Genomic DNA, 23,926 nt, shown 5'->3' with positions numbered 1-23,926 from the left:
TAGCATTCCAGGTAGCATAGGTAAGCTCTGGTATTGGCTATGAGCGGCGGATAGTGTATTAAACAAAAAGTCATCCTCAATCGGTTCTGCATGCAAGGTGACATTATGAAAAGCCGCTGCCCTTGAGACCACCTGCGTGTAGGATGTACTGTACTCAGGTCGGGACGGTCTCGCTGGGTAACAGTCTGGGCTGTTATCCGATACTGGCGCATCATAAAGGTCCCATGCGTTGGGATCGTCCTGACTCATTGCAGTATGCGTTGGGGATTGCATCAGTGGTGGAGTGACTACCGGTGATGTGTGCATTGATGGTGGCGGAGTTGTCTGTCTTGCCACATTTGCCTGTGGCTGCTTGTCCTTTTCTTGAAAGGCAAGTCTTCTTTTCATCTTAATTGGGGGAAGAGTGCTTATCTTCCCTGTGTCCTTTTGAATGTGGAGCCTCCTTTGAGTGTAGTCTGGCTCCATTGATTCTAGTTCTTGTCCGAACTTATGTCCTTGCATTTGGGAGGACAATCCCTGTTCCTCTGTGTAGGAACCTGATTTCGGTTCCGAGGCTGGATGTTTCAGAATGGAAACCTTTTCGGTAGCCTTTTTCGGCTCCGACGACACTTTCTTTATTTTCGGCGTCATGATCTCTTGGTGCTGACCCATTTCGGTGCCAAACTTGCTCGGAGTCGCTGTCTCGGGCTCAAGATTGCTGTGTGCCGGTATCTCGACCGGAGTCGGATGACTTCGACACAAGCGTGCCCTTTTTCGATGCCGATGATCGGTCACCTATTTTACGGGTTAAGCCATGGCCTGTTGGCAGTGGCGTCCCCTGGGCTTTTGTGGTCTTCTCGTGAGTTTTATGTTTTGACGTCTTACTCACGGTTTTAGGTGTTTCTTCGGGATCGAGCTCGTCCGAGTCAGACTCCTGGATGGAGAAGCTTTCCTCTTCCTCCTCCAAATGCCTTTGTCCTGTCGGCGCCGACACCATTTGCAGTCTTCTCGCTCTTCGGTCTCTTAATGTCTTCCTCGACCGAAATGCTCGACAGGCTTCACAAGTATCTTCTTTGTGTTCTGGAGACAAACACAAGTTCCAGACCAGGTGCTGATCTGTATACGGATACTTGTTGTGACATTTTGGGCAGAAGCGGAATGGGGTCTGTTCCATCAGCCTTGAAGAGACACGTGGCCGGGCCGACCAGGCCCCGACGGGGAATCAAAAAAAAACCCGAAGGGCCACCGGAGCGCTTCAAAAGTCGGTGTCAATCTGTAGTAACTAACCCGATACCGAACGCAAACAATACCGTCAAATTTTCCGAGATTCTAACTAACTTTCCGAACCGAAACACAGAGCGAAAGGAAACCCGTCCAAACCCGATGGCGGAAAAAAAACAATCTAAGATGGAGTCGACGCCCATGCGCAATGGAGCCGAAAGGGGAGGAGTCCCTCGATCTCGTGACTCGAAATACTTCTTCGAAGAAAAACAACTTGTAACACTCCGAGCCTAACACTAGATGGCGGGATGTGCAAAGCATGTGTATCTGCAGCTACACATGCCATCGAACATATATATATAAAAATAACCAGAATCACTGAAGAAACTAGGATCATGCAGGAGAGACAAAATATTAGATAAGCAATGAATATGATAAAAGAACAGCACCTTCATCAGAATAATAAGAAACATCACAACCTCAAAGGAAGAAACAATGCTATACAATGAGCACAAAGCATATTGGGCTGGCGGAAAAAAGGAATGAAGAAATACAACAGCTCACCGTTACTGGAACAGGCGTCGCAAAAACGCTTGTCCTACCGCCACTTCACCCTGCTGTTTTTCTTCTTAACAGTAATGTTTTGCAAATGCATGCGCTGACTTCCACGTGGCCGCCCTACAGATGTCCTGGATGGGCACTCCTGAAAAAAGCGCTGTGGATGCAGCCAACTTCCTTGTTGAGTGTGCATGAGTTGGATTCTGTAAAGGTTTTCCTGCTGCTGTATGACATTAGTTAATGGTAGAGGCTATCCACCTTCCAATCCCCTGCCTGCTTTGACAACGATCAGCCTTTACGAGGAGCAGTAAATGCTGCAAAAAAGTTGGTTCGATTTTCTAAATTGCTTAGTTCTATTGAGATAAAACTTCAGGCACCTCGGAATGTCCAATGAATGCAGAGCTTGTTCCACCGGTGTTGCTGGATTTGGGAACTAAGACTTTAGTACCACCGGCTGGTTAATATGGAAATCCAAAGGGACTTTAGGTGTAAACTTTGGGTTCTTTCGTAAGATTACCCTGTCTCTCTTGAACTGAAAGAAAGGGTCTTGGATAGTGAATGCATGAATCTTGCTCACTCTTCTGGCTGAGGTAAGAGCGAGAAGGAGAGCGACCTTCCAGGATAGAAATTTTAAATCTTCCTTGTGAATTGGCTCAATCTGAGGCTTCATTAATTGGGACAAGACCAAGTTAAGTTGGCGCAATGGAGGAGGAGGTCTGACTGGAGGGAAAGACCGGAACAGCCCCTTCAGAAATAGCTTTATGACTCTTGCGGACCACAAAGTAGCTACGTTATCTGTACGCCTATAGTGGGAAATTGCTGCTAAGTAAACTCTAATCGAAGAGATAGCCAAACCCGATCTGGCCAGATGGAGAATATAAGGCAGTATTTGCTCCGGCGATGAATAGAAAGGAAGTACCTGAGCTTGTGTACACCATGAGCAAAACCTTTTCCACTTCAAACGATAACATTTGCTGGAACTCTCAAGCTGCAGCTCTGGCAAGGATGATTCTACAATCCGAAGGAATATCTAGGTGCGCAAACTCATGGTGTTCAGGAGCCAGGCTGTCAAGTGGAGTGAAGCCAGATTTGGGTGGAGAATTTGACCCTCGCTCATTGTTAGCAGGAACGGCATCTCTGGTAGAGGGATGCTGCGGCTCTCTGAGAGGAGAAGGAGCTCTGTATACCAATACTGGCGAGGCCATTCCGGAGCAATCAGAAGAAGCTTGCAGCGTTCGTTCTTGATCTTTGCCAGAACTCTCAGTATTAGGGGAATGGGAGGAAAAGCGTAAGCATAAATCCTGACCATGCCATGGAAAACTCATTACCCCAAGAGCCCCGATGGTGATCCCGACTTGCAAAGAACTGGCATTTTGCATGCTGCAGGGAGGCGAAGAGATCCAGATTCGGTTTTCCCCCATAGGGAGAAGACTCAATTTAACACTCCTTGAACCAGCTCCCATTCGTGGTTGGATGGTCGAGACCTGCTCAGAGAGTCTGCTATGATGTTCTGCACGCCCGGGGCATGTTCTGCTCGAAGGTTTATCTTCTGTCTGATAGACCATTCCCAAATGCGCTGAGATTCTCTCAATAAAGCAGAGATCTGGTCCCTCCCTGTTTGTTGATATAATGTATTGTCTTAGTGTTGTCCGTCCGAATGAGTACTGATGAGCCTTTTATCTTTGGAAGAAAAGCACGAAGTGCTAATCAAACTGCCTTCAATTCGAGGTAATGGATGTGAAAAAACCTCTGATGTGGCTTCCATTTGCTTCTGACTCGTAAGGGCTGGAGGAAGGCTCCCCAACCTTCGAGAGAAGCGTCGGTAGTGATCACCCACGGAGATGGTTGGAGGAGAAAAGAAAGTCCCCTTGATAACTGAGACTCAGGAGTCCAGCAAGTCAGAGGTGATATCATGGGTTTTGTTATTCTGATGATATCGTCGAAAGACCCCTTGGACTGTGTCCACTGAAGGTCTAGCTGTTCCTGTAGGGGTCTCATTCTGAGACGACAGAATGGTACCAGTGGAATGCAGGAGGACATCATTCCCAACAGGGACCTGAAGAGGTGAACTGAAACATACGTTCTTTTTCGCAGGCGCCCTGCGAGGGATATGAGCTTTTTCTGCCTCTCCTCTGTAGGAGTTGTCTTGTTGGTGGAAGTGTCCAATATTACCCCTAGAAATGTTCTCCTTCTTAAGGGCTGGAAGGCTGACTTGTCGCAGTTGACTGTTAGGCCGAGATTTGTGAACAGCTCCACACAGGCGCATGTGGACCTCAGTGCCTGAGATCTGTACCTGGCCGTGACCAGCCAATCGTCCAAATACGGGAAGACTTGATGGTTGTGCCTTCTGAGGAAAGTTGCGACTGGAGCTAAACATTTGGTAAAAATTCTCAGGGTCAATTTCAGACCAAAACGTAGCACTTTGAACTGGAAATGGTCTCCGGCTACTACATATCTGAGATTTTTTCTGGAGGAAGAATGTAAAGGGATATGGAAATAGGAGTCCTGCAAATCGAGGGTGGACGTGTAATCTCCTGGGTTGAGAAGGAACAGGATGTCAGTTAAGGTGATCATACGAAATTACTGTTTCTTGAGATAAGTACTGAGATCCCTAAGGTCTAGGATTGGGCGCCAACTCTCCCATTTCTTTTGAACCAGGAAGAACTGAGAATAGAATCCCCTTCTCTTGTGGAACTCTCTCTATAGCTCCCTTGAGGAGCAGAGTCAACTTCCTGTTTGAGCAAATGTAAGTGCTTCACCTTTCGAGGGAGAAGGGATCTTGTAGGAGGGCACTGTGAGAATTCCAAAGTATGGCCAAACTGAATCAGTTTTACGACCCATTGGTCTGATGTTATCTTTTGCCAATTGTGTAAGTAGTGGGAAATCCTTCCCCTTAGTTTTGTATCCAAAGAAAGGTTCTTAGCCGGAGTCACCAGAAAGTCATTGTCTGCGTCCCGTGTCCTTCGCTTGTCTTCCTGCTTTTCCTCTTTGCAATGGTCTTGAACATGCCGCTTGCGGAGGCAGTCTCTGCTGGTACTGGGAACGAAAGGACTGAAGCCACGGAGACAGAAGGGTATCTATGTTGTTGGAATCCTCCTCTATAAGATGAATACCCCCGACCTCAAGCCCCACGAAAGGGCTGTCTTCTAAACTGCAGCGTGCTAAGGGACCTGGCTGTGTCGGTGTCTGTCTTCATGGACTGGAGTGTGTCATCAATGTGCTTTCCTAATAGGGCTTCCCCATCAAAAGGTAGGCCAAGAATCTTGTTTTGAACCTCCGGCCTAAACCAAGTTGCACGGAGCCAACTCTGCCTTCTTAGAACAGCCATCCCCTGCCATCTGCTGAAAAGCTGTGGTAGCAATATCCATCGTACAGTCTATAACTTCTGCAGAAGACCTCTCACCCTCCTGCAAGACTTTCTTCGCCTCTATCTTTGATTCCTCCGGCAGCTGATCTAGGTAGGGAGCAATGTCTGCCCATAGTTGCCTGTTGTATCTGCCTATGATAGCTAAAGAATTAGAGGCTCTTATCAGAAGCAAAGCCATCAAAGAGAAACGCTTCCCAATATTATCCAGCCTTCTACACCCTTCTTGTCTGGTGGAGCAGATATTGGTGCTGAAGGGTTTCTGGACCTACGTTGCGCAGCCTGGGCAATGACCGAGTCTGGTTTGGGGTGCCCCGTGAGGCAGGCCGGAGAGTCTTCCAGAGCCTTAAGTAGAAGGAAGAGGCACAGAGGGTGGTATACATGGTTGCTGTACTTCCGAGCCAGCTGGCGGAAACCGCCTTCTGTAGCCATCCAACATCAGCTGTAAGTTGGCTGTGAGTGATCCCTGCAAAGAGACCATCTGTTCCTGATAATGATACTGCTGTGGTTGCAAATACAATGAGTGGGGATCATGCTGAAGGTCCTCCTCTAGATCCTGGCACTTCACATGCAGTTCTGAAGGGCTATGTGCAATCCCAAACGGGCCTCAGAATCCTCCTTTTCCAAAAGATGTGTAGGTACCAATGCTGATACCCTACTTGGTGATGTAATCAATGGCAAGAGCAAATAACCAACGCCGACGGAACCAGCACTGACGACAGAGAAGGTCTTGTCGACGAGGCGGCAGACGACGGTAACACCGTCGTCGACGGTGTCACCAACAGTTTCGTCGACGGAGAAGCAATGGGCACACTAATAGTCGACAAAGTGACTGCAAAACCCGAGGATGTTGTCGAGATGACCATCACTAAAGAAGAAGCAGCCGTAGAGACAGTGGACGTTGTTGTAGTCAACGACGAGGCTGTATACACTTTCGACGCTGCTGTCGTCGACGTAGATTTCCCAGATGGTTGTTTGAAGACATGTTTTACCACAGGAGGTGGTGTTGGGGGCTCAGAAAAGGCTCTTTTGCTGCATTCTGAGGAAACAGAACACTCCTTAGAGTGTCTTTTGGATGAAGCAGAACTCCTGTGTGGAGAACTGGAAGGGCTGCAAAGCTTTAGAAGACACCTGTTTTGCCTTTTTGTGAGCTTTTTTAGGTGGATCCTCAGAATGCTGAGCCTGAGGAGATCTGCCTCTTTTTTGGTACCTTCTTGAGGTGGAGGAGGCCGATTCCTTACTGTCAGAACCAGACATAGGGTTTGATCTGGATTTCAATTTCTGCAGCCAAATCAGTAGCCTACCCTCATTGTCCTTGAGGGTTTTGTTAGAAAAAGTTCTGCATACCTTGCAGTCTTTGGCTACATGGTCAGGATAGAGGTATAAATGCAGTCCTTGTGTGGATCTTCAAAATGAAGTCTCTTTTATCCACAGGTTTTGCAGGCACTAAAAAGGCTTTTCTTTTCCTCGTCTGACATGTCGAATTTTGATAAAATATAACTCCCTGAGGCCAGGGAAAAAGATGACACCTTACTTGCTGAAGAAATCTTCCTTCTTTTGAAGAAAAACTGTAGAGATAGACTTAGCTGGAGATTTGACTGAGCAGAACTCAATGGAGACTCCCTAACACGACGTGCGGTAGAAAATCCGAGGGAATGGAGCTTCTCACAGGAGGGTTCTAGAGGGAGGGGAAGCCTGATTGGCTGGGAGTTGCTTTGGTCCTTTTTACTCAGAGACAAGGATAGGCAACTAAAGGGAAAGCCTTTGGGTCTTTTTTCATTCCGTTGCTTCTATATTGCTGTTTTGATGTACCAGGGGCTCCAATCCCGACGACGGGGAAGGAATCAAGCATGTGAATCTATGAAAGTTCCAATACTGGAGTAAGCAATTTTTTTCAGGGGGTGGGGGTGGTAGAGAATACATTTGAGAAGAAGGAGGAAGTGGAAAAGGCTTGTGAATAATGGTGGTAACCTTGTCCTTAAGTCTTCTTTAGAGGTGGTGAAGTATCCAGAGCCTTCTGAAAGGATAGTTTCCTCTTGGAGGTGACAAGGGGGAGGAGCATGGATCCTCCTGGATGTGGAGGCCGCGCTGACGAGCTTCCATGGTCTCGAAAATGGGTTACACAGGAGATGGTGTGGCCGGAAATTGACTAGAGTCTTTTGGCTCCGAAGACCTTGAATCCTTGTTTTTTCGACAATGAGGTTTTCGGTCGGTATCTTGTTGTTGGAGCTAAAGTGGAAATGGAGCTTGTTCGGCTTGGTGCCAAAGTGGACTGTGCCAAAGATTGGATGGAAATAGTGACAAAATCTCAGACGATGATGTTGAGGTCGATGCCAAAGTTGAAGTCTTGGCCATAGACAACAACGCACACAACACCAAAGAGCTCTTCAGCATTGTGAAAGAACTCTCCAACCCCAGCTCCATCACCAACGACATCCCGCCATCTCAAGACCTGTGCGACTCCCTGGCCACCTTCTTCCACCGCAAGATCACCGACATCCACAACAGCTTCAACCCCAACCCCCCCCAGCATCCACCAGCGAGTCCACCACCCCTGCGACTACCACTCGCACCAGTCGCCTGACCGTCTGGTCCAGCGTCAGCAACGAAGACACCATCAAAACCATGAACTCCATCCACTCCGGATCCCCATCGGACCCCTGCCCTCACCACGTCTTCAACAAAGCCAGCGCCCCTCCCCAAAGATGTCCAGAGTGTCTTTCAGAGTCTTGTGCGCCATCTTCAGTCGAAAAGTTCTTTAGTCCCAAAGGGTCTTTTTGATTTGAAAGATCTGCAGGCGTTGCAGGTGGTTTCTTGATGGTAAGGGGAGAGGCACAGGTTATACACTATGTTGGCCAGATGTTGGTCGGAGTGCAGGAACTCAGCGTGGCACAGAGGAGAGAAGTGAACAGCATCCATTCCATCAGCACAGCATACTGGTCGATGCCACATGTTAAGGTAGATCTGAATGGCGAGGGCAATCCGGAGGGCATGCAGTCGGTTCTCCAACCGACTAAGTGAGACGAGTGCGAGAATTTGAGAAAAATATGATTGAGAACAATACCATCGATAAAGAAAAAGACTTAAAGAAAGGTTCGAAACCGGAGCGAGGAGAAGACGGAGTGGAGACAAACATGTCCAAACAAGATGGCAGAGAGAAAACAGTCTAACAAAGTACTCAATGCCCATGCGCAGCATCACCGAGAAGGAGTCACTTGATCTCGTGACTCGAAAATGCTTCTTCGAAGAAAAAACAACTTGTGACACTCAGAGCCCAACACTAGATGGCAGGAGCATGTAGAACATGTGTATTAACAGCCACATATGCCATCGAAGACAGAAGTTCTGAAATCTTCATTTATTTGGTGGAAATTCTGAATTTTGTCAAATTTCCAATCAAATGATTGGAGATTATGAGTTACACTGAGTTATGGTGTTGAGGTGTTATCCTGGGTTATAACTTATATAATTTGTTTGTGTGTAAGATAGTAATTATTGATTTGTATGTTGTTTTTGTAGGCTTTGGTAGTTTGAAACTGAACCTAGTTTACAGACATACGTTTATTAATCATTTTTAAATACCACTGATTTTACATTTTCTGATAAAGTACTTTGTAAAGTGAAACATCTTTGATGTTTACATGACTTGAAGAAATGTCCTACTTTGATATTTATATGGTCTGAACAAATACACCCCCATCCCGATGAAGCTCCAATAGTTCCCCTTGTTTGTCCATAATCATCTTCAATTCCAGCTGCATTATTTACAAAGCCATCGCTACCACCATACCCGCCTAAGTGGGTGACAAACTCACCATTTCTGCTGGCTCTCAGCACACCTACAGCCAAGACACCATCAGACTGGAGACAAAAGTGTATAAAAGAAAATAGCACAAGGCAACATAGCTTTTTCTGTCTATACATCCAGAATCTTGAACAACAAATTTCGGTATCCATCAGGACTAACGATCCCTGCTCCAATTTAAGAAAGAGATGAAGAGGTACATCTTTAAAGAACACAACATCACAAAGTAGTAACAGTACACTTTAGCTCCAAGAAACCATCTACCCTCAAATTACTTGACTGAATGTAACCTTCTTTGGCTTTGACAATGTACAGTCCCTGCCGTCTTTTGGCTAGGCTTGCGTAATACAAATAACAAAAACAAATAGACATGTTAGATGTTTACAGTGTATGTTGTTGTGAGTTGTGCAACTTCTTATAGTACGGACTGAGATACTATATTGGCTATTTTAGAGCCCAGTTTTATTTTGGTCCCGAATAAAATGTTTTAAAACATTTGCGTGTTGTTACTGCAGGTGTCATTTATTATATTGTAAATTAGTTATTTTGTTTGCAGAAATGAGATTTAATTGATTATAGTGTTTGGAGGGGTGGGGGGAATTGAGGCTGAGACCCAACAGAAGGGGCGGGTGAATGGGCGGCCTTATATTTTGCCTTTCAGGGCTGTTTTGGTCTTGTAGATTAGCCACAGTCAACATAAGTCAACCTTAACTTCCTTCAGTGCTGTAGCGTTTTTTTTTAAATACGCAATTTATCTACCACTACTTCTATGTATAGAAAGGAAAACAGATCTAGTTTTCTCCAATGACCTCTCGCTGGACAATTAATTTTTTAACCTTTGAAGGGTCTCCATTAAGTTACAAATACATATGGACATAAGTTTACTAATTCTGATTCTGCTTTGCTCAAGAGACAAATGTCAATATGTATCTACAACAATGGATAAATTGAGGTCGAAGTGAACTCTTTACACTCCCCTCTTTCTCCAGGCTAGCTGTTCAGATTCAATTGAACCAAAGGTTTCAATAACGCTTTCTCATTCCAACATTTTCCTCTCTCACCACTTTAAATATACACTCCGTGTTCCTCATCCTATAGTCTGATTTCTACATCCAAAACCCTCTGCCGGTAAGGCAGAAGGAAAAGCTACTCACCTGTAATCTTAGTTCTGCTCCAGGAAAATGCTCATTAACGTCATAAGCACTGAATCGTCCCAACCACAGGCAAGGTCTTGGCGCACTTTTAAAAACACATACATATAAACAATGTTTTTCAACATAAAAGCTAATTTTTATAATTAAACATCTTTGTAACGAATAAAAAGGCTACACTGGCTAAAAGTAATTTGTTTTTCCTTTTTTTTAAAAAAACAATAATATTTTAGGATTAGAAAACTCCATTAAAGACGGAGGTTTGTATTGCTCCCACGGAGCCAAATAGTCAGCTGGTGACATGGCTAGCATTTGTCCCTGCCAATCAAGATGTTGTGGGTTTAATTCCTAGGTGGATTACATTAGGTTTAGTGGATGATCTCTGGACAGTTTCCTTTTTGCAATCATGCTCCCAGCCTCTTATCACTTCTCATTGACATCAATCATTTTTCAATAGAACAGGCGTTATTTCGGAAGAATGTCAATAAGGGCACTGTGAAGCATTTGTTAACAAAGGTGAACCTTAAACCCAGGGCTGGTGGAGAAATACAGACTAATCTTTCTTCTTCCTGCCGTTAGTAAAATCGCAGAGCAAGTGGCAGCCAGACAACTTGGAAGAATCAAACTTCAGCTGATCTTCAACATCTCACTAACTGCCACCCAGTTACAATGATATCTTTTTGAACAAAAAATAGTTAGTGTTGTGTACATGCACGATTTAGGAGATTAATTTAGGAAAATAACCCCTGGATGACCGCCAGTCATGAGTTAGAGCAGGCTGCAGCACCAGAGCAGCAATTCTGAAAGTAGTGGATTGTGCAATACACAAACTAAACTCTTGTGACTTATGCATTCATTCCTCCTTGACTTTTGACTGGACTGGAAACCCTAAAGGGTATAATTGGTATGGATCGGGCAGCCCTGTCCTGATTCATCTATGGAACAAATTGACTGCACCTGAAAAACGTTCGCCACTCACTGAACCCACCTTTGCAAGGAGACACAAAGGGTGCAATCCTTGCACTGACTCTTTATGTTGAACATCTCTAGTGACTTCACAAAAGTTCAGGTTTTTCTTTATGCAGATGATACTCAGGTTATTCATTTTTAAGAGTGTATATAATGCTTCAAAAGCATTGTTGATTATCTTATTTATCTTTCTTTCAATTACACTAAATTTGTGCATTCCCTACTAATTTGGATGTGGACTGTTAGTGTTTGGGTTTTAACATATTAAGTCCTGACTATGCACAAGATTCATCATCGTAAAAGTAACTTCCTTTTCCACAAATTTACAGTACTGATACATTAACCAATTCTCTGCAAAAAGGGCTAATGTTAAAGCTCCATAGTGACCCAACTTTGCTCTCTGCCAAATATAGGTACAATTATAAACATTGAACTTTGTTCTTTAAGACCATCAATGGGCCATTTCCTCAAACTATCATTCTGATCTTTTAACCTGCTACATCCCACTTTAACGCAAGATCTGTTAATCAGCACCTATTGTCTACACCCATACTGCCCTTTCTCTTAGGACCTCTTTACTGGAACTCATTTCCGCTGCCTATTTAGGCCAGCCAATCGGGGTTACAGAAGTTCACAGTAAACTTTATTAAAAAAAGAACTGGATCGCATTCCTAATATTCATTACAATAGCCTGGTGATAAAGGGATATATTCTCACAACTACTTCCCTGCATTATGTAGTAATACATTTAGCTTCACAACAAACACAAATAATGCTTTTTCTCAATTGAGTAGCTAACTTTTCAAGTGTTACAATCCTCTAGTCAATAAATGACTATATTTTTTCATATACATACACAATAGCAGAGGATCAACACACGTTTAAGAGGAAGGCCTAAATGCAATTCAACAAAAGGAAAAGCAGCCACTCCAGTGCAACTCAAGACCACACTTATAAGTGACATTTTTGATCGCCAAACTCAGTCCGTGCTTTTGCCAGGCACATCTGTTTGGCTTTTGACTACAGAGACAGAATCAAGCCTCTCTGCAAAATATTTTTGCCAGTTATCTATTTTTACTGGTTCCCTGTAATATATGAACTACTATATTCTATTCAATCTTTCTGAATAGCAATGCAGGTTGATGAAGAAGGAAATGATACTCACTTATAATAGCAGTTCTCCATCATTAATTTGCAAGTAACCCAACTTGTCCTCGAAATGCGAGAATACCTGTGAGGTTAGCAATTAAGATCCTTTCTCAGGCTATCCAGTGAAAATTATTTGCTTTCACATTAAAATGCACTCTGCGACGTTGAATCAGGTAGGCTGCTTCAATCCCAGTATGAAAAACTGCCCTAGAGGGTGATGCTTACCTGATACTTTTCCTTCTTTTCAACCGATCAACTAATAAGATTAAACAGCATCAAACACTTTTAAGTAGAAAAGACCATGGAGGGGCAAGTTCCATAAAAAGAGTTTAAGAAAGAGAAAAATAAAAAAAGCAAAGGTCTCTTCCACACTGCTACATTGAACTTAATGCACTACTAAAGATTAGTGCAGTCTAGACACTGACTGACACATTGAGCCATTAGTGCCACTTACACAATTCCCAACCGACTATTGAAAGGCACTAGGAGTCCATCATTGAATGACGAGGAAACATAAAAACACCCTTTTGCTTCCTACTGCTCCCAGCGCATTGTCTACTCTTTACCTGCTGCGATGTGGAATGAGGGTGTCCCGTACATGGTAAACACCAACATAAGGAAATGTCTCCATACCACTCTCCCAGTCCTTATAATGATCCTGTACAACAACTGCAAATAAAAATGAGAAGAAAACAGGATTATTTGTTATCTGGAAAAAGGCCTGGTCCACTTTAGAAGACAAAACGGCTTACATAATAATTAGATACCCAATAATGGGCCATGTGTTATATCAAATTAATCACGCCCTTCAAAAAGGTTAGTATCCGGGGTATAGCGTTGTAATGGGCACAATGTGTTCAATGTATGTTGTTTTCTAGCAATATTTCTCTTGTGGAATTACATGAATGGAATGCTGGAAGTGTTCCTTTTTTATTCAATGTGAGAACTCATCCCATAAATTTGTGGTCTTTTCAGAGCATGCCAACATAAGTGTAGGCACTGAACAGAAATATGCCAGCTTATCACACGTCTGTGGCCTTAACTACTAGGTCTTCAACCGTGTGAAACTGAAGCTGGTCATGAACAAGTCTTAGTTCGTTGGACATGGTATTCCATGTAGACCCCATAAGAACCTAAATGACTATTCCATAAACCGATATGATCATAAGAAGTAATGCAAAACGTCTCTTCTGCAAACAGCTTCTAGTACTACTGCAGTTCAACTGCATAATGCAGTTGCTCTCTTTACGAACTTAAAGAGAACTATGAGTTTAGTAATTAAGTTAACTTTTTGGACTATTAAGTCACAATAAATAGCTCTGATACAGCACTGAACTATAGGACAGTTAAGCCACTGCCTCCAAGTAAAAGAGGAAACATTCCCGTTTGATAAAGATGATACTGATATGGTTCCATTTTAAGCCTTTCATTAGATATATTACCATTTAAAACTAACTAGATTTAACGGGCAGGAAGATCACTGTAGGAAGCTGGCTATCTATGTAGTGTACCAATGTAAGAGGACACGATGCAAACAGTCCAGGCAACACTCATTGGTTTACAGGGGTTACAATAATAATCCCAAATGCTCTCTTTTGTGCTGGTGTGGGCGAGCAGTTTAAGCTTATCCAAGGTTAGTGCTAAGCAATTTTTGAACACAGATTCAATAAATGACACACATTCAAGAAGAAACTCTAGACCAATGTTTGGAAAAATAGAATATAGCCCTATAGCCCACCATAGTGGGCTATACAATCCATTAAAGGTCTGCTCCAGCGCTAACAAGGTAGGGGGACTTTAATGCCTGTATAGCCCAGCTACGAAGGGCTATCATGCTATCAAAACATTCCACACAAGACAGCAAGATGTTGCAATAAATAAAACAAGTCCTCACGGAGCCTGAGGTGATTAAAACACCCTCGGGCTCCATGAGGCTTTTGTTCACAGCTATTTCTGTGAGACCAACATTGGAATGATGGAGCTCTAGGCTTTTACCAGCCATTAGAACATTGGAATGTTGGGAGCTCCACTGAAAACAATGGAGTACGACTCCAGGCGTCTAATGGCTGGTAGAAGCCCGGAGTTCCAACGTTAAGGTTTACAGCTGTTCCTGTGAACAAAGGCCACATGGAGCCCGAGGGGATTTCAATCCCCTTGGGTTCCGTGAGGTCTTTGCTTAATTATTCGAACATCAGAACATTAGAACATTTAGAACATAAACCCTAACGTTGGAACTCCAGGATTCTACCAGTCATTAGACGCCTGGAGTACTCCATTATTTTCAGTGGAGCTCCCAACATTCCAATGTTCTAATGGCTGGTAAAAGCCTGGAGCTCCATCATTCCAATGTTGGTCTCACAGGAACAGCTGTGAACAAAGGCTACACAGAGCCTGAGGGGATTTCAATACCCTTGGGCTCTGTAAGGTCTTTGTTTTATTTATTAGAACATTCTGCCCTCTTGTGCAGAATGTTCTAATAGCCTTATAGCCCTCCATAGCTGGGCTATAGGGGCATTAAAGTCACGCTCTCTTGTTAAAAGCCTTCCACTCGGGCATTTAACACTGGAGAGGGCCTTTAATGGCCGTTATAGCCAGCTACACAAGGCTATAAGGCTATATTAGAAGCCCGGAGCACTCCATTGTCTTCAATGGAACTCCCAACACTCCAAAGTTATAATTACTTTTATAGTATGTTTCAACACCAGAAAAGACTTAAAAGATGGTAAGTACTGTTGCAGTGTATCAACTTTTGCAAGTAGGTAACCAGTTTACTCAAATGCACTTTCACATGGTAAAAGACTTTCCTGGGCAAAGTACATTTACTACATATCGGTCTTTGCATTCAAGTTTCAGGGTTCCCTTTTACTTCATAGGTGCTATGAGGGCAGGATCGCAGGTGGTTAGCAGTTAAGTCTTGGGGGTCCCCTTTACTTTGTATGTGCTATGGGGGCAGGGTCCATAGAAGCACCAGAAGTCCAGTTTTACCTGCCCTGGAGCATATGGGTGCAGAGATGCTGGGGTGGTCGGGTGCCTTGCGCACCACCCCGTTGTGGTACTGGGGCGCAACCTGGAAACAGGCTGCTGAGGATGACTTGGGGACAAGTACGGGAGCTCCCAGCAGGGCACTCAATCCGTTAGGGTCCTGGGAGGAAGGAAGCACCGTTGATGATCTTGAACCCAGGCTGGGGTGCTCGGGTACAGAGGGTTTAGGTCGGCTGGTCTTGTGTCAAAGGCACTCACAACGCTGTGTAAACATGCAGAAGTGGGCAGAAAAATAGACAGTCGAGCCACTCTCATCAATTGTCATCGCTCGGTGGAGGTTGTTTTTTTACGGCATTGGTGTGCGGGCCTGACACACAAGACTTAGTGCTTGCAACTGCTGTAGTACACCAGGTATTGGTGCAGGGCGACTTCTGGTGGGGCGGGTCTCTCCAAGCTTTTGGAAGGGGGGGGCAAGGGGGGGGAAGAGGGTCTGTCGTCCTGGAGCTCAGTGACCTCTTCCAGGGTGGCTGCTGCATCAGGTCATGGTGGTCAGCAGGTCGGTGCACTGGACGTCACAGTTGGTGCCCACAGGGTGCAGTGAAGTGGCTCATCCACTCCAAGAGAGATGCAGGCTAGCTTACAAAGTGCTGGCAGCCCTCTGGGGCTTTTGAAAGATGCACAGCTGCAGGACGAGTATAGTCAGGGAAGTTGTCGGGACAGCAGAAGGTAAGCAGGGTTTGGTGATGGAAGTCCATGCTGGTCGGCTCTTCTTTTTCTTAAGTCAGACAAATCTGTTCTTCTGGTGTCATGGGGCTACCTACATACTCAATTTAGGAGAATTTAGGGAAGTCTAAAGTAGTAGCCAATGGGCTATCTACCTTTGGGGTGACTACACCACTTATATGACCACTTCTGTGAGGAGTGGGCATAACCCTGTCCCAGAATTCCTAATCCCACCAAAAACAAGAATGTGGAGCCCTTCCTTCATGGAGCACATCAGGCTGCCCGCTCTAGGGGTGTGTCCAGCCTGGTAGTGCAACACGCCTACCTTCATAACTAATTTCCCACTTGTCCTGGAGCCAAATGGGCCTCATAGCATGGGGTTGCCCCTTCTAGGTCTGGAGGAAGCTGGGGTTGCATACCAAAGCCAGCAGGGACTTCCACGCCATGGGGTGAGAAACATGTTTGTGGTACCAGGATGGTGGGTACCAGTTAGCCAGCACACTAGAGAAATAGTAGGTTTCAGTGGGCACCGCTAAAGTACCCTATCGGTGCATATCATAATAAATTCAAGACTGGCATCAGTCTAGATTTATTAAGATGAGGTGTTTGATACTGAACACCATATGTTTCCGTGAAGCCATTATGTAGCTGAGTAATTTGTTATGACGAGTGGCCACTACATACCTTAAGATGGCTTCCCTGTTCACTTGCAATATCTAGCAATTTAACTAGACATCACAGGGGCATATCTGCTCATGCTCCCATGTCCTCACATGTATTATAATGCACCATGCAGTAGGGGTACTTACATATAATACATGCAATGACTTTGGCATGGCACAGAATGTGTGTGCTATGTCCTGTTTTTACTCATGGCTTGCACCATAACATGGAGTCTGAGATGGCAGGCTGTGAGCAATTTGTATGGGGGTCCATTATGGTGGTACAATACATGCTGCAGTCTTTAGCACCCATTCCCTAGGTACAAGGGGTACTATTTACTAGGGATGTGCAGGGGTGCTAAAGTCCTGCTAATTGTTTCACAATTGAGTAGTTTTTTTTTTTTAGGGGAAATAACAATGGCACATAGCATGTTTAGCAGGCTTCAGTACACTGTCAGAGTTGAAAACTAGCATCTGGCAATTCAATTGGGGGCAAAAAGAGGGGGGCATCCACAAAGAAGTCCAGTTTCATACTGTCATGCAATAACTACAAAAATAATGTGCACACAGAACTCTGATTTATCACCTGCAAAATTAAGTCTGCTGCTGTAGATCAGGCATATTTCCAAGTATGGAAATAAATAAACCATTTGGTTGCACTGAACTTCGTGGTGGGGGGGGGATGTATACACTGGTGGATATAAATATCTTTAAAATAAACTCTGTATTGTATTCTTTCAAAGCAAACACAGGCCTGACAAGCCAGGAGGCTGACCTACGGTTCTTTTTAAACTGCTGTCTTTAATTATAAAGAACCTGCAAGTGTCAATTTTACGGAAACAGAAAAGGAGTTGTAGATTCAGACACAAAAGGTATATATGTTCCACACTGTAGGAGCTTAATCCATGGTACATGAATAAGTCTAGTTACTGAGGACAGGGGTCTTTCCGTCAAGCAAAATACCTTCATCTTAGAGAACCTGCAACCAAACTGAAACACTAAGCACCACAAACTAACTGACCTGCTTTTGAGTACAGACAGAAGAGCCACATGCTATCAGACGTTCTCCTGTGGTACGTGCGCAAGCAGCACAGGCTAAAAAAATCATATTGGGCGCTACTAGAATGAAGGACAAAAAAGGATCATTGACCCTAAGATCGTTTAATGCACAATGAAGATGAGAAAGCATTCCCTTTCTCCATGGCTTAAAGGTATTTGTACCTGAAGACTCAAATCTATTATCAATAGCACCAAAGAGTAGTGGGTATATTGTTACAATTGCTGTAACATCTCTGTCAATGTATCAAAGTTATTCTGCCATTTTGCTGATTTATAAATGGACAACAGGACCATTATATTTCCATGGTCTTGATCCCTGGAGAAAGAAGAGCTATGAACCCTGACAACAAACTCAACTATCACAACAAACAACTATCATACAATGTTACAGAATAAAAATACACTTACATACAGGCAATAGGGTGCACTGCCAGTTAGGAGATAGCTACAAAAAGGCATACTGAAACAATAAAAGATATGTGGAATTAAGTGCAAAAGGACTATAAGCTATGTTAAATCAAGGATCCTAGTTTCATGTCCATTCAGTGGTGCCTATAAACTTTTAACCCTTCTTAAGGAGTAACGCTTGAAGGACAAAGATTGGAGGACGTTTCCATGAAATTTCAAGTTTGTTCTGGATTATTCTACTTTTGCGTCAAATACGTTTTGTCATCTTAAATGTTGCCTCTTTTAGATTATCCCCATTGTTAGGAAAGTATTCCTCTGTACAGGAGAAGGCATTTGCATTGAAAGATCTGTGATTTCAGGAAATTTGAAAATGGAAAACCCTAGTTTAAGAACCTTGCTGCATTCCTGAAGAGAGAATCTACTCAGATCACTGGAGTCTCACTTGGCATCTACAAGAGGATTGTAGGGCCAAAAAACACACTCCATGCTATTTACACAGCCAATATGCAGCCATTTAGAAAACAGTGAATACAAAAAAACAATTACCAATCTTAACTCATTTCACTTGAAACGAGAACCCAATATCAACATGAAGTTGTGGAGCACTACTTCAGTAAGAATGCAAAGTCACATGCTGCCTTTAATCCTGTTCAGGGTATATTTCAAATTGTGTCCCTGATCTTCTGAGCCTAGTAACTGTATAGGGCAAGGGCTTTCTTAATAAGAAGTATTCCTAAAACTGGAAACTCTGGCAGTGACCTCAATTCCTGACAAACAATGATCTGAGGTCTGAATGAGAAAGCCAACTTTTAATTAGAGTCAGACCACAACCCATTATTAACAGTGTAACTGCAGGGTTGACCTTCTGCCAGTATGGAAATGTCAGCTAAGTTCTTAGTAGATGCATCAATGTGGGAATCAGGTGGGCAATACATCTCATTGTCACAATCAGTTGACACTATTACGTCGTAACTGTTATGAGCCACATCAGAAGAGAGACTTTAGGAGGGGAGGAAACCTGCTTGTGGCTCAATCTTACATTTTTTGCTCAAGCTTTCACTGCAGGAGAACTAATAAAAAAACCTAGCAGCAGATGAGGCTAGATGATTATGTTAGAGTTTTAAGACCACATTTAGCCTAGGATCGGGTAAGCATTATTCGATGTAGAGGCGCCATTAAAGTTGTCAATCTGTAAGCAGATACATCTTGTGGAGGTCAGGCGGGATGGACGCTGCTAAAAGCCATGAAAATTATATATTCTGATGAAAACAAGCTACCTTTGGTAATGCTCTTTCTCATATACATTCTAATCACAGATTCCTCCACGGAATAGCCCCACACCATCAAAATGGATCAGGGGAGTTCTTCAGCAATACTCCTGCATGCAGAGCTGTGGCGCAGTGTGACTCCATAGTGACTCTGTACCACCCGAAGTGAAGTCGCATATAAGCACCACCCTCCATGCTGATGTCCATTTTTTTGTATCTTAACATAAAACAAATTGTCAGACACGTTCGGCTGATCCAACTTTCAGCCTTTTTAGGTGTTAGAGAGGCCACTCCACAGAATAGGTGGAAGGGCAGTGAGATATGTGTAGTTAGATTATCCTCCAGAAAGAGCGTTATTAAAGATAAGTAACTTAAGGTTCTAATGGATACTTCCAACCACAGATTCCTCACCTTTGGAACAGACACTATAGGAGTAACTTCTCAAAGGTGGAGGGTCTAGGGAGTGGACCCAAACAAAAATCTTGCAGAACTGAGCTGTCAAAGCAGCTGTGCTTCATGAACATAAGAACACACATCGCAGCCTGGCAGATGCCAGAACAGACAGTACACCCAACGCTAATGCAGGTGACCTGGCTTAATGAACCCACAGGCTTTCAGTGGACTGCTTCTTGACCAGTGCATAACACATTTTAATGCAGAGGACTATCTACTTCCACATGCCAGAGACGTATTTGGCACTACCTTGCCTTTATTTGCACCAAGAATAATCCACATAATGGTCCTTTTTGGGATGGATGTAAAAGCTTGGTACTTTCTTATGGTCAAGGCAATGGAGCCTCGCTTCCTTTTAAGAGGTGATGAGGGGCAAACAATGCAAGCTTGGTGATCAACTGGCCAACGTGGAGAAAATTCACATTCTTTGCAAATCTACCAGTGTCCTCTGGACAAATCTGTCTTCAAGAACAAGTTACTTATCTTTGGTAAGGCCTTATTGGGCTGAGATTTTCTAGCCGCACATTCCTTGTAGAGTAGGGAAGATAGGAGGGTTGGCAAGGAATCTGTAACTAGAGTATCAGATAAGGTGCTACCAAAGGTAACTAACTTGTTCATCTGCTAAGGACTTCTAGCCACAAATTCTGTACCTTTGAATAGATAGCCAAGCAATACCTCGGTGGAGGTGGGTCTGCAAGCATATTAGGCCAAGAAGCCCTGCAGGACTGAATGGGCAAAATGCCCACCACGACGGACCTGACTGTCCATACAGTAACGTTTGGTGAACATGTGCAATGAAGCCCAGGTTGCTGCCTGACAGATGTCCAGGACTAAGACTCCGTGAGCTAACACAATGGTCGCAGCCTTGGCTCCGGTGGAATAAGCGTGAAGTCTTTTAGGGTGTTGGTTTTTTACCAATGCGTAGTAGATTTTTTTTTATACAGAGCACCTTCCATCGCGAGATGGTTAGTTTCTGCACAGTCCTATCTTTCGCCCCTTCGATATACCCAACTAACAGTTCATTGTATACCCAAAGTCTCTAGCACGATCAAGGTAGAATAGCAGTGCTCTTTTTGGGTCCTGTCTGTGAAGTCTCTCCTCTCCTTTGGATAGGTGAGGCAGAGTACAGAATGGAGGCAAGGTGATAATTTGACCTACACTAAATGGTGACACAACCTTTGGGAGCAAGCAGGCACATGTTCTGAGAGCTAGTTTGGGTAGAATATGTAAAGAGGGTGCACCAAGAGTGCTTGCAGTTCGCTGACCCACCTGGCTGATGTGAAGGCCACCAGAAAAAAACATTTTTAAGGTGAGAAGGTGGAGTGGGCAGATATGCAGTGGCCCGAAGGGAGCACAAATGAGAATGCTAATACCAAATTGAGTTCTCATTGGGGCATGATGAATGGTCTTGGGGGGAACAGATGTTCAGGTCACAACAGGTGACTTAAACAAGGAAGGTTGGTACGGCACGCACAAGAAAGCTGAAATGGCTGATAACTAACCTTTAAAGCTTCCCAGAGCAAAGCCATGCTGGGCCAGAGAATAACGAACAGTAAAACTTGGGACAGGGGTGTAGAAAGAGGGTAGATGTCCTTGGATGCAACAATGCCACAACTTTGTACCAAGAGCAGGCGAATTTCATTTTGGTGGTGGGACGCTTGGCCAGCAGAATAATGTCACATACTTTGGGAGGGAGATCGAAAGCTGTCAATTATCGCTTCTCAATCGCCATGCTTGAAGGGGGAGGGTGCATGAGTCCAGGTGCAGGACCTTCCCTGCAGCGACCGAAGATCCTCACAAAGGGGCAGCCTGATTACAGGACCGAGGATCATGCTTAGGAGTTGGGATACCGTACGGTTCATGCCCAGCCCATAGCCACAAAAATGAGTTGGACACGCTTGTTCTTGATTTTCTTGAGAACACTAGGCAGGAGTGGTATTGGCGGAAAGACATACAGGTGGCAGGAGCTCCTATAGTGATGAAAGGTTTCGCTGAGCTACAGCCACCTTGGAAACTCCAGTACATGGCAGTGGTGTTTTCTGTGAACACCTGCACCACCCTTACCCCTATCAAAGAGAAAAAGGCTTTCAATGCCAACTGGATTGCGCAGAGCTCCATCAAGGTGATGTGGAAATCAGACTCCGCTGGAGACCAGAGGGCTCTGGTCTCCACCTCTCCCATGTGGCCACCCCAGTCGAGTGGTGATGCATCTGTCACCCTAGTCAGCTCCAGGTGGGGGGAACGGAAGAGGGGGTCTGACACTGACCCAATCACGGTTCATCAACCACCACTGGAGATCTTCTGCAGTTCCCTACAAGATTTGGAATAGGCTGAAAAGATTCCCCTCATCTGGTGCCCACTGGAAGTTCAGGTCTCACTGCAGAACCTGCATACGCCAACATGCATGTATCACAAGTAGAGTGCAGTAGGCCATAAGTCCCAACAGCATCAGAGTCAGTCTAAGCGAAATCCAGGAGAGAGGCTCAAACATTGGAATTATCAAATAAATAGCCCATTTGGGAGCAAAGGCCCGAAACTGTACTGAGTCAAGAAAAGCTCTGATGAAAGGGAGTGTCAGTGAGTCAGGTGTGATGTCCGCATATTGACAGTGGAAGAGTGAATGCAGAACACTGCCATAGTCTGGAGGTGGAAGACTACTGCCTGAGGTGAACATGTCTTTAACAGCTAATTGTCAAGACAGAGGAAGACTAGAACCTTGACCTCCGCAGATGTGCTGCAATCACAGCCATTACTTCGGCAAACTCTTGAGGTGGCCCTGTTGAGGCCAAAGGGTAGCACAGTGAAATTAAACTGCTCTTGGCCCACAGTGAACTGCAGGTAACGTCCGTGGGCAAGCAGGACAGGATTGTGGAAAATACGTCCTGCAAGTCCAATGCTACCATTCAGTATCTAGGGTCCAGGGCATACAGGACCTGACCTAAGGTGAGCATTTTGAATTTCTCCACACCTTCAGGAAGTAGTAGAGATGGCATGGATTTGGAGTAGGGAGGGGCTTCTGTCCGGGCACCAGAAAGTAGCGGCAATAGCAAACGTGACCTCCTTATGAAGCTGGCACTTTCTTAATGGTCCCTTTGGCCAATAGGGCTGACGGAAAGGAGAGGAAGTCCTCCGTCAGTCGATCATAAGTGGATGGCATGGGTGGAGGGGATTCTAGGAAGGGGATGGAGTAGCCCATCTAGATGATTTGTAAAATTTTCTTGTCTGCAAGTTATGGACTGCTGCTGGGACAGGTGATGGTGGATCCAACCCTCCACTGAGAGCCGGTGCTGTTTTAAGTTCAAACTAAAGGGGTTTGGAGGTGCTGGAGGGAGGGCAGTGGACTGGCTAGACCTCTGGGTGGTTGTCCTATGTGGTATATGGGAACCATGTCTGCAGCCACAAAAAAACTGGGAAGCCTATTGCCATTGGTGAATGGGTGTGAAAGTACATGGCTGGTAGGCCCTCTGTAGCCACGGAAGAGATGAAAGGCTGACTGAGGTTGACGGGGTCATGGATAGGCCCAATGACCTGGCTATAGCTCTGCTGTTTTTAAAGTACTCCAGTGTTGAGCCTGCCTTATTGCCTAAAAGGCGGAAGCCTTCAAAGGGCATGTCCACAACGGAAGCTTGGACATATCCCAAGCATGGCATCGGAGTGCCACTGATGCCACAATCGCTCTGTTGCTCATGTCCAACCCACACCTGATGGTGAACTTTGCTGCATCTCGCCCATCAGCAATTGCTCGAGTGAGTATGGCTTGGATCTTCTTTGGGGCCATGGGCAGCACAGTGTGGGTATATTGGTCCAAAAGGCACACAGTGGTCACCAACTACAGTGCTAGGAAGAGAACATCCTCTTGCCAAAGGTATTCAGCCATTTGGATTTCCTATCCAGTGGAGCAGTAGGGAACATGCCAGGGTTAACCTGGGAGAAGGAAGCTTGGACCACCAGGCTGTCCAGGGTGGGGGTGCTGGGTGAATAAACAGGGTGTCCAGGAGCAGGGCGACAGGCAATTGTCCTGTGCACATAAGCCCCTGTGCAGGGCTTGTATCAGGGACCCAAGGAGGACATCTGTAAGGGCTTCACTGAATGGTAATTACGGTTCAGGGGGGCAACTCCCAGCTGAGGCACTTCTGTCAAGACGTTCATCTAAACTGCTACTGAGGGTAGCTGAA

General features: G+C 44.8%; 1 protein-coding gene across 3 annotated transcripts in view; it reads right to left on the bottom strand.

Moving 5' to 3' along the window:
- LEMD2 (LEM domain nuclear envelope protein 2) overlaps nt 1-23,926 on the bottom strand; it is a 241,448-nt gene that overhangs the window by 7,230 nt on the left and 210,292 nt on the right. For all 3 annotated transcript variants that reach the window (XM_069238854.1, XM_069238852.1, XM_069238853.1), the window contains exon 8: nt 12,763-12,865. In XM_069238854.1, coding sequence (XP_069094955.1) covers nt 12,763-12,865 — 103 coding nt within the window. The remainder of the gene's footprint in view (nt 1-12,762; nt 12,866-23,926) is intronic.

The sequence above is a fragment of the Pleurodeles waltl genome, chromosome 6 (genome assembly GCF_031143425.1).
Source record: "Pleurodeles waltl isolate 20211129_DDA chromosome 6, aPleWal1.hap1.20221129, whole genome shotgun sequence".
Classification (NCBI taxonomy): domain Eukaryota; kingdom Metazoa; phylum Chordata; class Amphibia; order Caudata; family Salamandridae; genus Pleurodeles; species Pleurodeles waltl.
Note: the sequence above shows the minus strand (reverse complement) of the source record. Positions and strands in the feature narration are given on the sequence as shown.